Below are 12,022 nucleotides of genomic sequence, written 5' to 3'. Positions count from 1 at the left end.
GTACATAGTATTTGCACAAAATTCTTTAAATAATTTAGTTTCAAAGATATTTAAATTGATTACATGTTAAATTAAATAAATTTCTAAAGCTACATTTAATTTTGTTATTATGTATGCAATGATAGAAAAATAAGAAAAAAAAAAATTATCCATTAAAACAAGTTTCCATTTATTAAATTAATTATTCATCCCCTTATAATTAAATTGTACTAAAATTTACTGTAATTTCTCGATATGAAAATGAAATAAAAAAAGTTAAAGAACACTTGCATATTTTTGATTTATATATGCTTTGGTGTGGTAATTGTAAGCCCGAATGGAAGCAGCTAGGGTCTGTATAAGATGCTTTTCTCTCTTATTTGATGTTGCATAAGAATCATAGTCCCTTCCGCTGCGGAAAAAATTGAAAATTAGATAATAATATTATATCTTATTAAAAATATATGATAATGATAAATTAAAATATGGTATAAATATATTTCTTAAACAATTGTTTTCAAAACGTGTATAAGTATATTTATATACAATATTACCTGCAAGTATTTGTACGAAGAACACGTTCTGCCCATGTTTGTGGTCTAGGTATTTCTCTAGTTACACCCACTTGCTTTTTATCCAAGTAGTCGATAACGTCGTCATAATAGTTGGTCCGATAATTGTACATATATTTATATTGAAGAAATTTAGGTCTAGAATAATTTTAAATAAATTCCACTGCTTTTGAAGTTTAGAAAATAGAATTGTAATAAACTTACCTTACCCAGTGCCGATATAATTGCACTGGTTTTCTATAGCCGTCATCCTCCGGTGGAGGAGGTGGTGCAGCTGCTGTTTCTTCTGGTTCACCACTTGGTTCAGCAGCTTGTTCTCCAGTTTCCGCTTGTTCACCACTTACAGCTGTAGCACTTTGAGCAGCAGGCTGTTCTGCACTTGGTGCAGCAGGTTCAGCAGCTGCAGTCTGAGCACTATCATCAAACCCCCATGGATCCTCCTCGTCAGCCATTATGGAAATTTACTTTGTGAACATTTATAAAATTAATGAATTTAAATTTGTTAAAATCTCTTGTATGTGCAATAGGTATAAGTTCATCAATAATATAAAATGAATTGCATCATTGATAAACTTATATAGATAAACTTATATCTAGATCAAGGGCTTTGATATGTAATTGTTTTTAATTATGTAATTATGTATACTCTCTATATTTAAAGATACAATTTTATCAAAAGCTTTCTAAGGTTACATTTTATCAATAAAATCCAATCAAATATTAAATTATATTAAAATAGAAATTTTATAATATTACTAAATTTAACGATTTTGCTTCGCAATATTTTAAAATTAAAAATATTTTCACAAAAAATATACATTAAAATAATATCGGGTACACTTCATCAGCAGTGAAATATTATAAAACAATACGCACTCTACTTAAATAAACAAATTATACCTTTAATTATTGACTATCGATGAAAATTCTACGAGTATATAAAAAAGACTGATTTTAAAAGTTTTGTTTTTCTGATTCGAAACTTAATAGTAATGCATTAAAAAATTTTGGTACCAATACTCAAACAAGCCTCCTTCAATAAACACAACACTTGTAACCTTAAAAGACAATTTAAAAATAAATTATATTCATTTACTTAGGTTATAATTAACACCTATTATTTTAAAAAAATTTGGCAATTACAATAAATTGGCATTAATTATGTTATATTATTATTATTTTTATAACTCATATATTATATATAGAAGTTTTCAATACATACATAATTATTTTATTTGTAAAATAAAATATTTTATTTTAATGCTGCTTTATAGCATTTATATTTATTATAAAATCTGGTATTAGAAATTTTATTATATATTAGGAAGTTAGATTATTATTACACATGTTTATACTTTTTTATTACATCTTATACTCATTTATATATACATATATATGAACGTTTATGGTTTTTTATGTTTTTCAAAGCTTACAAAAACAATTGACACATATATTAATATGAAAAATTAACGTTTAATTTTTTAACATTATTTCATGGACTCATATTTATACTCTTTTATTACTCTTTTCAATATACATATATATATATGTATATATATATATATATGGATGTTGCAAAATTTTATTGATTTATACTTTAGGGAGGATTATTTTAATCATAATGTTTCAATGAAAACAAAATAAGGTTTAATAAGCTTGATATAGTTAATCAATAGATGATCATTCTGGAAATAGAATAGTGATACAGCATGTCGATATTGATCTAGTTCTAGTTCAATATTGATCGATCGCGTTGTGATATTGTTTTAGAATAGAACTGAATTAAAACTGACAAAAGTTAATGTGTTAACTAAACCTAAAACTCTTAGAGTAGAAGAACGGTTCAAGTTATTAATTTAAAGGTATTTAATCATACTCCTAAGATATATGCATATGCACATAAATTGTTGTATTGATATCGATAAGTATGTGCTGTTAAACAGAATTTTTATTTAAAAACGCGAAAATTGAAAAGAAATTATTCGAAATGGTTTCGAAAAAATTCGCAGTTTCTTCGAAGTCTACTTAAAACTAGAAGTAGTTTATTAAGATTGGTAAATGGCAAATGTGATCTACACGGCACAATTGTGTAAAGTTCGCCAAAAAAGGCACCCTGTGCTTTTTTGCGCTTTCCGAACTTTTTACACATTTGCTATTTAATGTGTGAATAAACAATTTCATAAAAAATATTGCGCGACTGTGTTTTGTCTGTTTCCAACGGTTCGCAATAACCTTTCTTGAGTGTTGACGCTTGTGAATTTTATTAAAACAAATATTTGTCTTAGTACAAATGACACATTTCTTAAAATCATTTTAAGAAATGTTTTATTTGTAGCGCATAACGCATAACGGCATAATTAGATAATTGTTTAAATAATTTTCATGATTACTTTAAATCTTTCAAATAAATAGTGTGCGACCCGGGTTTTTATAAGTTATTATTTATTCGCAATTTCGGAATTTAATATTGATTTTTCCTATTCCGTTACTACATGTGTGATTAGACTAGAGTGATCAAACTAATATATTAGGTGTATGAAAATGCAACATGAAAACAAATATTAACGCTTTTGAAATAAAATTAACTATTGCAAAAAGCTCTTAGCATTTACAAAATCGTTTGGTAAGTACACAAACAATGCCAACAATATCGTCATCTTATTTATATTTGCATACACATATGTACGCACGTATTTTGTTGGTAGTTTCATTTCACCTATAAAACGTTTGGTGTAATGAAATTTGCATGCAAAAACTAAAAATAAAATTCTGCAACAAATTTGTGTCATTACAGTTAATAACGCAAACCAAAGAAACAAACAACAAAAAATATATTGACTCCAATTAAAAACGTAATTTATTTATTAATTCTTTATATATATATATATATGTGTGTGTATTTATATGTATATATTTATATTATATTTGGTAAATATGTGCTTTGAGAAACATTTCCCGCTATTCACCACAGTTACATATTAGGATTATAGCAATATAACAACAATAATAAATGGAATTGGTTGCACATAATAATTAACCGCCAAATTTAAAGAAACTGTACGCAATAAACATGTAAATGTTTATTTCTTTCTGGTATGGTATATACGTACGTATATATGAGAACTATAATAAAATTGCTTCGAACTGTATGTTTAATAAAAATACAAATTGAAAGTTTATATGTACCGGTTTATAATTATTTGAAAATAAAAAAGAATATATGTACATACATATGTAAGTGAAATAAAATTTGGAATGTTACGTTCATTTTTTTAAAGAGTTTGTTGCGAGAAATTACAGTATACTGTTAGACCAACAAATTACAAGTAAGTTTTAGAAAATATACATACTTCACCAAATGACATGTTTTTTTATTATTCCAATAATTTCCAAAGAATTTAAATAATCTTGCTATATCATAATTTCTTTTGCCGAAAAAACAGTAGCATACATACTTTTTAAAGAGTAAGTTCTATTGGGTTCTCTGATTAATGCCACAGAGATCTCAAATGATATATGACAGATTTAATGCAACAAACTAGCGCACCTGCTTAAAAATTATTAGCATTTATTAAACATTGCACTTAGTCTATTGTGGCCACTTTCATTTCCTGATAGATTATTTATTTTTCGTGACAGAAAATGATCTGTTACTCATACAGCCAAAAGCCTACGAAGGTATTTCATAGCCTTAAAAACAAATTCCATTACTATACTTTAACTTTTTTAAAGTCTTGATAGATGGAACAATCTTCTACACTGTTCTTTATTCCCGGTTTTTACTGCAGAAACGACATTTAATTATCAATAATTCAAGTTCAGGGTTTAATTTGTCCTCCTATAAGACGAATTAAAAAACTTTATTGAAATCATTTCAGATACTTGGTACTTGATGATTAAAAACTTATTATACAGTAATCCGATAAAGAAGTTCTGGTTCTCCAGTTTATGAACAGACATTTAACAGATAGATATAAAGTTAATTATTCTTAAAAGTGAAAAAGTGTCTCATTGTTTGAACTCTGATTTTTCATCACATTCATTATATAACTATTTTATTTACAAAAATTTAATTGTCTTAGTTTTATTAAGAGCGTAATGGACAAATCGGTTTCGTTCTAAACATTTTAGTATATTGTACTGACGTGCATATATGTATATATAAATAAATTATATATATGTATATATATATTTTTAAAAATAGCTCAAAAAGTTATTTAAAAAATTATATAGAATGTGTAATATTTTGACATGACAATTCATATCATTTTTAGTCTTAATAATTATTATATTTATATTATTTCATCAAATATTAATAATTTGTAATTTTTAATCAACAGCGTATATCTGACTTTAAAATCAAAATTTAACAACTATTAGTAGCCAAATTAAATCTTCTAATCTTTTAAGAAAGAATTCTTCATGACTTCAATATATGTAATCACTAAATATTTTGAAATATTTTTAAAATAAAATGTAAAACTATTTTTCAAGTAAATTGCATTAAGTTGTCTTATTTAGTAATGCACTTTTATTAGAAGCTTAGTAATTCAAGTATTTAATTCACATGTCATCTTACAGTGCCAAAGTGCAATTTTGTTAAAAATATATGTATAGATTAAATACATATATTCTAGTGTAAATAAAATGGATGTAAATCCTACGTACATGAAGGACTTGTGCAAGATTCGAGCTTTAGTTATTACCGTAACTCGTTAAATGGTTTAGAGATTTTTTAATAAACGCACTCATATCAGCCTATGTGTTTTACGCTTCAAAGATTTGACGGCAGATCTAGATATGTTAAGTTCGATCAATTTCACTCATACCATTTACGCGATTATTAGATAGGGTTATTAGATTAGCATATATCGATCAAAAAATATAAACTTTTACTTGCAAGTGCTTATAATTTTTGTAACAATATTTCCTTAATTACATACTAGGTTTCGCTAATATATATTTTAAATAAAACACACGTCACTATCGCGTGTCCAGCTATTTCTAGATGTGCATTATTGTTTCCAATTGTTCCTTTTGACTTAATTTTGTTTGTGTTTAGTTAACAGCAAAGATTTTGAAAGTTTTCAATATTAGAATATATTTAATGTTAATTATTTTTTGCCCAGATTGACGCAACTATGACGAAAAGAAAGTATTTAAAAGTTAGACGAATTCGAATAGCCAAGAGAAGATAAGAACAAAAATTTTATTTCATTTATTGAAATTTGGCTGACCAAACAACGCTGTTTCAAGTATTGCCAAGTACTTATCGTCAGTGGTCGTAGGAAATATTCGAATTTCTTAATTAGTTTATACAGACTAGTATATAATTTGTTTGGACTGCAAGTGCTAGGCTTAGAACTCGTGCTTGTCAAATTAAAAGCGATGACTAATCATGTTTTTCCAGAAGTAGCTAATACTGCACAAACATTCAATGCTCAAGTTCTAGGTTTTTTGTCACTTTTTATTTAATTAGTGACACTAACCAAACCACTCTACTGGTTGTGTCTCTATACGTATTGAATACAATGGCATTACCTGCAAAAGCTAAATCGCTTTTTCTGATATTCTTTAATTGTTAGCCTTTTTTAATTGTAGATACGGTTTCAATACATTCATTAGTTTCTTAGTTACTCTTCTACATAACATTTATTTTTGAAATGTTAACTCTATTTTATTAAAATATGCGTATAGGAAAGGAAATGCAAATTAAATGCTATAAAAAATTCTAAAAATTGAATTGTAAATGTATAATTTTTTAGTAAACAGCAAATTAGGGTTTAGTTTATTAATTTTAATTTAGTTGACTAATACCAAAAAAATTTTGATACATATGTACATATGTATTTGCCAAATTTAAAATAGTTTTGTTCCATATAACTTCCAAATTATGGATTTTGGGGATTTCAATTTGTTCGCATCCAAAATATTTGGTATTTATATTTTATAATGCATTCAGCTTAAGCAAGCGCAATGGTAACTCTATTTTTACTTTAAACACATCCTCTGAGAATAACTCGTGGCACCTGCAAGTATAACGAAACTGGAGAAATAAAACCCATCCTTGTAGAGTACATTGAAGAGTTTCTGCGCATGTTTGCTATCGAGTATTGAATTTGTCCTTTAGCACGGTTAGCAATTAAAATTTATCATACAGTAAACCAGCAAACGAAAATATATAAATTTTAAAATATAAGCTATATCATAATTTGAGCTTATTTATAGTACTGTTTTTCTAAACATTAACAAGGAGACGAGCGGAGCTTAAAAAGCAAATAATGATATTAATAACTTCAAATTTTTAATGAACTAACGTTTTACTCGTATGATTTATTGATTTTGAATGCTTGTATTTTGTGCAACATGAGAAGTCACTAAGTTTTTTGTTAATACCGTAACCGAAAAGTTCTGATTGTTTAAAATATTTTACACCAAGTGAATAAATATAAGTAATATTTACAAAGTAATAACAAAAGCTGCTGCTTGTTATAATTTGACAAAATATATCATTAAATATTAATTAGCTAAATATGGGGTGTTTAAGTAGTAAAGACCGCCTCACAAAAGAAGACATGGAGTTTTTAAAAACTCATACTCGATATGATGAAGCTACCATAAAGGAATGGTACAAGGGATTTAAGGTAATTATGGATTTTTTAATTCAGTTTTTTTGTAACATATAATATTGCAACATTTTCTTGTACTTCTTAACAGCAAGACTGTCCTAATGGAAGATTAACACCAGCAAAGTTTGTTGATATGTACAAAATGTTTTTCCCATCTGGAAATGCCGAAGAATTTTGCGATCATGTATTTCGCACTTTCGATATGGATAAAAATGGCTACATTGATTTTAAGGTATTTTTTTTATAAAGAATATACATACATATATTTTTTATTAATTTCTAGGAAAATTGTCTTTATGTATATATGTTAACTAATATTTGTTGTAATAGTGATGTAATTGAAAATCTATATCACATTTTAAATTATTAATATATTTTCAATATAATAGTCTGCACCGCGCATTTCCCATTAAGTTGTTGCGCCTTAAATATCAAAATAGTTATAAAACAGTGTATGTATAAAAATCTTGACATTAGAGTCTCAACATGAAAAAAAATTTATATATATAATATATTTATTAAATTTTAATTATTATTATCAATAATTATAAAATTTATAAAATATGTATATATTTATACATTAAATGCACTTTAAAACTCTTATTTTAAGTTATATAAATGAAGTGTTTGAAAGATGTATATTTTTAACAATATAGATATCAGAGACACCATGAATTCATACACCCATAAATAGCTTATCCAAATGATTTCATTTAAGCATTCTTCTTGTTATAATCGATATGGGAGACATGCACTTGAGTGTGTGAACATATATGTGGCTCCCGGATGTAGACCAGTCGACTCCTGGAACCTAACAATTTTCTTCAGTCTACCTGTGTGTTTATTTATTTATTTTCAAATTAAGATACTTTGTGTATGACTTCTTAATAATTAAATTTAAAAATTGTTAATAAACTTAAGGTAAATTGAGTTAAATTTATTCAATATATTCAATATAGGTGTCATACTAACACATCTTTCTGATATAAAAATCTATTCATTATGGAAAATATGAATACAGCTGTATTTTACATTCGAAAAAAAACAAATTTTATTTACAAAAGTTTATTAAAGTTATAATTAAGTTAATTTGTGTTTTTGTGAAATAAATAGTGCACCAAAATATATGTTGTCAATTATATTTTAGGAATTTTTGCTTGCTATAGATGTAACTTCTAGTGGAACACCAGAAGAAAAACTAAAATGGGCTTTTAGAATGTATGATGTCGATGGTAATGGTGTCATAGATATTCAAGAAATGACTAAAATTGTCCAGGTAATAAATTCGTATATAAAAAAGTTTTAAGAGAATATAAACTACTAATTATCAAAAAATAAAAATTTCATGTTTTAAGGCTATATATGATATGTTGGGTGCATGCTCTTCAAATCGTCCAGCTGATTCGGCCGAAGAAAGAGCAAAAAATATATTTGCAAAAATGGACGAAAATAATGATGGTCAATTAACTCAAGACGAATTTTTAAAAGGATGTCTACAAGATGAGGAACTATCAAAAATGTTGGCCCCATAAATTTTAAATTTAAATAATATAAGGCTAAAGAATGAGTTTAGAAAGATGACAAGAAAATCCAAATAGTGTGTGTATTTCATTGAATCATTTATATCATATTAAAATTTATAAATTTATATTTCTCAAAATAAATGCTAATACAACTACTTGAAATTTTTTTAATGTATACATATGATAATTTAAATAAAATATTTGCTATATGTATGTAAGATTTAATATCTTTTATTTGCTTCATTTAAACAACGGATCCAAAAAACCGTAAAGTTTATATAAAATCATATTGCAGTTGCGTTTATAAATATATTATATGGTAATGAGACAAGGTACCGATGTGCTCCTAAGACTTTTACAAATTTTTATATAGTTCCCTCAGAAGCAGCTATTTAATTTTAACATTTTTTGCTTCACAGGAAAGAGACGATGTATAACCCACAATGGGTAAACAAAATAGTAAATTGAAACCGGAAGTCTTAGAAGATCTTAAACAAAATACGGAGTTTACAGGTAATAATCATTTGAGTTATAAACTTATAGAGATTTTTTATAAATATTAATTTTTCTGACATCTATCGCTAAATTTACTATGAAATAGTTTTTAGATCTAATTTTATAAATATATTTTTTTTTTAAAACTAAGGATGCATATCCTTATTAAATAAATTTATACAAACTAGCTTAAAAACTCCCAGATTTATTAAATATTGTTTAATTTATTTATTTACACTATAACAAGTATATAGTATAACCATAAAACATAAGTTTAAATACAAATAAAATATTTTTCAGATGCTGAAATACAAGAATGGTATAAGGGATTTTTAAAAGATTGCCCAAGCGGGCACTTATCTGTTGAAGAGTTTAAAAAAATTTATGGAAATTTTTTTCCGTACGGAGATGCCAGTAAGGTAAATATTAGTATATTTTTATTATGTATGAGAGTATGCACATAACCATAAAAAAAACACTTAAAGGTATATACTTAATTTTAATTAAGTAAAAAAACATCTATTAAAAAATATTAAACAAACATTCTGGTTTCATAAATATTTATTGACAAGTTACAGTTAATATAAGCAGAAAAGAACAATGATGCAATACCACAATAAATGATTGTGATTTGTTTTTGCTGAGTGGCTTTTCTTAATAAAAACAACAACGAAATATAGAAACAAATCAAACTCTATTGGTAGAAACAAATATCGATTCTCTTTTTATTTTAATCATTCTTACAGGAATTTGTTAATACTCATTTACAAAAAAAAAAAATAATATACCACATGAGAGTTGTTGCTCTTCTACTGTGGCGTATTACTGACTTCAAATGGCAAGGGTCAATGTTTCTTCTATTAGAACCTCTGCCATCACATTTGTATTTGAAAATTTTACTTTTTTTATATTTTTCTCCAGATTGTACCGAAAATGCTCTGTAGAAATAAAATCTGTGACTTTGTGACGGAGTTTTAATAATCTTCTGTTGAGTGCGGAATGTCTTGAGTAGAAGTTACTACCGATGTTAAATTTTTGAGTACTACTTTTTATATTTCTCTTTAAAATATTGATATAGTGCATTTGAATCATTGATACATTTCATCATCATATTACCTACACCGAGTTCGCCGTACACCTCCAAACCATCACGGCGCCTGCTTGTATTGCAGTAATAACTGTAAGAGTTCGTTCTTCTAACTCAGTATTAATTTTATTCTTTAATGGCATCCAAAAAGTTTAATCTGCTTTCGTTGTTGTTGTAACCCGCCGGGATCTGAAGGCAGATAACATGAAAGATTTACAAAACGAATACATGGGTTGAGATGCAGATGGGTGGAGAAGGGAAGGATAAAGCATGTGTGGGATTACAACTGAAATTAACCCGGTTCCAAGAACGACCGAGCCTACGTTCCGGAGCCACTCGTCGATTCAGAAAATTATGCGCCATTCAATATCTCCCAAAGGGGTCACACAAGCAAAGCTTAACAAAGCTAATGATTAGATAAGATTAATGATCAACAAAGCTTTAGCAAATGTTAATTTTTCAAGTCGTTATGGTTTTTTACACGCATATCGTCCTCTATAGCCATTCGATTTTGAATAGCTTCATATTGTTTGTTTGTTATTTTGAAATGTATCTTAATACTTAACTAGAGTATCGAGGATTTTTGGATGTTTTCTTTACCTATCTCAACAACCAACGCTCACCTACTGTTGTGAATACATTTGGACAACCAGATCTTAGTTTATTCGTAACCGTTTTTTCAAGCTCTACACTTTTATAATATAGTGAATTGTTCTGCGTGACGTGTTAACTAATTAGAAAGTTTTTATTTTGTCATAATTTTTTAAAATGGTTGACAATAAAAATTTTCATTTAGATCACTGAATTAAGTGTTATTTTTTTTTTTTTGGATTTGGTGTAAATAAATCTGTAAAAATAATTAAAATAAGAAGATAAGTAATATTTATTTCTACCAGTATATTATTATTGTTTTTTTATTGAATTTCAGACAAAACGCACTAATATCGAATACTTCTTTTGACCGCTGCATGTATTATAATTCTTGATTTAATTATTTTATTTATTTAAAAAACTATTAACAAACCAAATTTAATCTATGTAGTAAAATGTTAAAATATAATTAATTTCTAACTATTCTTATTTTGTTGCCATCTGTTACATTTTTTTCAGTTTGCTGAGCATGTTTTCCGTACTTTTGATGCTAATGGTGATGGTACTATCGACTTTAGGGAGTTTCTTTGTGCACTAAGTGTTACATCCCGTGGAAAATTAGAACAAAAACTTAAATGGGCCTTTTCTATGTATGATTTAGATGGAAATGGTTATATTTCTCGACAGGAAATGCTCGAAATAGTTACAGTATGTTAAACTTGTTTTAATGTTATATTACATAGTATAAAAATGATATCCTTAGGCAATTTATAAAATGGTTGGTTCTGTAATGAAAATGCCTGAAGACGAGAGCACTCCTGAGAAACGAACGGATAAAATATTTCGACAAATGGATCGTAACAAAGATGGGAAATTGAGTTTGGAAGAATTTATAGAAGGCGCTAAAAGTGATCCATCTATTGTGCGTTTATTACAATGTGATCCTCAAACACATTAATTTTTATATATAATTAAAATGTAACAAGCAATAAACAATTATATTTAAATAAATGAAATTATATACGAAATAAATTTAAAAGTTTTTACATAAGAATGTTTTAGAATAGATTGAATTAAAACATCCCAGATTTCGTACAAAATCTAGATATACGGCTCCAAAGTATAACAACAGGGCGGTAAAAAAAA

General features: G+C 26.7%; 3 protein-coding genes across 6 annotated transcripts; 2 read left to right on the top strand and 1 right to left on the bottom strand.

Moving 5' to 3' along the window:
• Positions 1-214: 214 nt before the first annotated feature.
• LOC119669959 (flightin) lies at positions 215-1,549 on the bottom strand. The gene is made up of 4 exons (XM_038080022.1): positions 1,452-1,549; positions 756-1,015; positions 534-689; positions 215-391 (listed from the first exon to the last, which is right to left on the bottom strand). The coding sequence occupies exons 2-4, from the start codon at positions 1,001-1,003 to the stop codon at positions 256-258; spliced, it is 540 nt and encodes a 179-aa protein (XP_037935950.1). The 5' UTR covers positions 1,004-1,015; positions 1,452-1,549; the 3' UTR covers positions 215-255.
• A 701-nt stretch (positions 1,550-2,250) lies between these two features.
• LOC119669957 (neurocalcin homolog) lies at positions 2,251-11,905 on the top strand. Of its 3 annotated transcripts, none has more exons than XM_038080017.1 (5): positions 2,251-2,413; positions 9,123-9,216; positions 9,499-9,617; positions 11,396-11,584; positions 11,640-11,905. In XM_038080017.1, the coding sequence occupies exons 2-5, from the start codon at positions 9,147-9,149 to the stop codon at positions 11,832-11,834; spliced, it is 573 nt and encodes a 190-aa protein (XP_037935945.1). In that variant the 5' UTR covers positions 2,251-2,413; positions 9,123-9,146; the 3' UTR covers positions 11,835-11,905. The 3 variants fall into 3 exon arrangements, with proteins under 3 accessions (XP_037935945.1, XP_037935944.1, XP_037935946.1); XM_038080016.1 differs by lacking the exon at positions 2,251-2,413 and adding an exon at positions 3,086-3,174; XM_038080018.1 differs by lacking the exon at positions 2,251-2,413 and adding an exon at positions 3,821-3,877.
• On the top strand, positions 3,094-8,844 carry LOC119669958 (neuronal calcium sensor 2). 2 transcript variants are annotated; one of them, XM_038080020.1, is made up of 5 exons: positions 3,094-3,174; positions 7,079-7,195; positions 7,269-7,412; positions 8,328-8,456; positions 8,536-8,844. In XM_038080020.1, exons 2-5 carry the CDS (start codon positions 7,085-7,087, stop codon positions 8,710-8,712), a joined length of 561 nt encoding a protein of 186 aa, XP_037935948.1. In that variant the 5' UTR covers positions 3,094-3,174; positions 7,079-7,084; the 3' UTR covers positions 8,713-8,844. The 2 variants fall into 2 exon arrangements, with proteins under 2 accessions (XP_037935948.1, XP_037935949.1); XM_038080021.1 differs by lacking the exon at positions 3,094-3,174 and adding an exon at positions 3,798-3,877.
• Positions 11,906-12,022: the final 117 nt, after the last annotated feature.

The sequence above is a fragment of the Teleopsis dalmanni genome, chromosome 1 (genome assembly GCF_002237135.1).
Source record: "Teleopsis dalmanni isolate 2A chromosome 1, ASM223713v2, whole genome shotgun sequence".
Taxonomy (NCBI): Eukaryota; Metazoa; Arthropoda; class Insecta; order Diptera; family Diopsidae; genus Teleopsis; species Teleopsis dalmanni.
The sequence above is the reverse complement of the archived record's forward strand: the minus strand, read 5'-3'. Positions and strand labels throughout refer to the sequence as shown.

Excerpts from the sequence above, each read along its gene's own strand:
- LOC119669959 (XM_038080022.1), bottom strand. The coding sequence starts at position 1,003 with ATGGCTGACGAGGAGGATCCATGGGGGTTTGATGATAGTGCTCAGACT. Across the intron at positions 690-755 it reads TTATATCGGCACTGGGTAAG|ACCTAAATTTCTTCAATATA; the intron begins GTAAGTTTATTA and ends AAATTATTCTAG. Across the intron at positions 392-533 it reads CTTCGTACAAATACTTGCAG|CGGAAGGGACTATGATTCTT; the intron begins GTAATATTGTAT and ends TTTTTTCCGCAG.
- LOC119669958 (XM_038080020.1), top strand. The coding sequence starts at position 7,085 with ATGGGGTGTTTAAGTAGTAAAGACCGCCTCACAAAAGAAGACATGGAG. Across the intron at positions 7,196-7,268 it reads AATGGTACAAGGGATTTAAG|CAAGACTGTCCTAATGGAAG; the intron begins GTAATTATGGAT and ends ACTTCTTAACAG. Across the intron at positions 8,457-8,535 it reads AAATGACTAAAATTGTCCAG|GCTATATATGATATGTTGGG; the intron begins GTAATAAATTCG and ends TCATGTTTTAAG.
- LOC119669957 (XM_038080017.1), top strand. The coding sequence starts at position 9,147 with ATGGGTAAACAAAATAGTAAATTGAAACCGGAAGTCTTAGAAGATCTT. Across the intron at positions 9,217-9,498 it reads ACAAAATACGGAGTTTACAG|ATGCTGAAATACAAGAATGG; the intron begins GTAATAATCATT and ends AATATTTTTCAG. Across the intron at positions 9,618-11,395 it reads CGTACGGAGATGCCAGTAAG|TTTGCTGAGCATGTTTTCCG; the intron begins GTAAATATTAGT and ends CATTTTTTTCAG.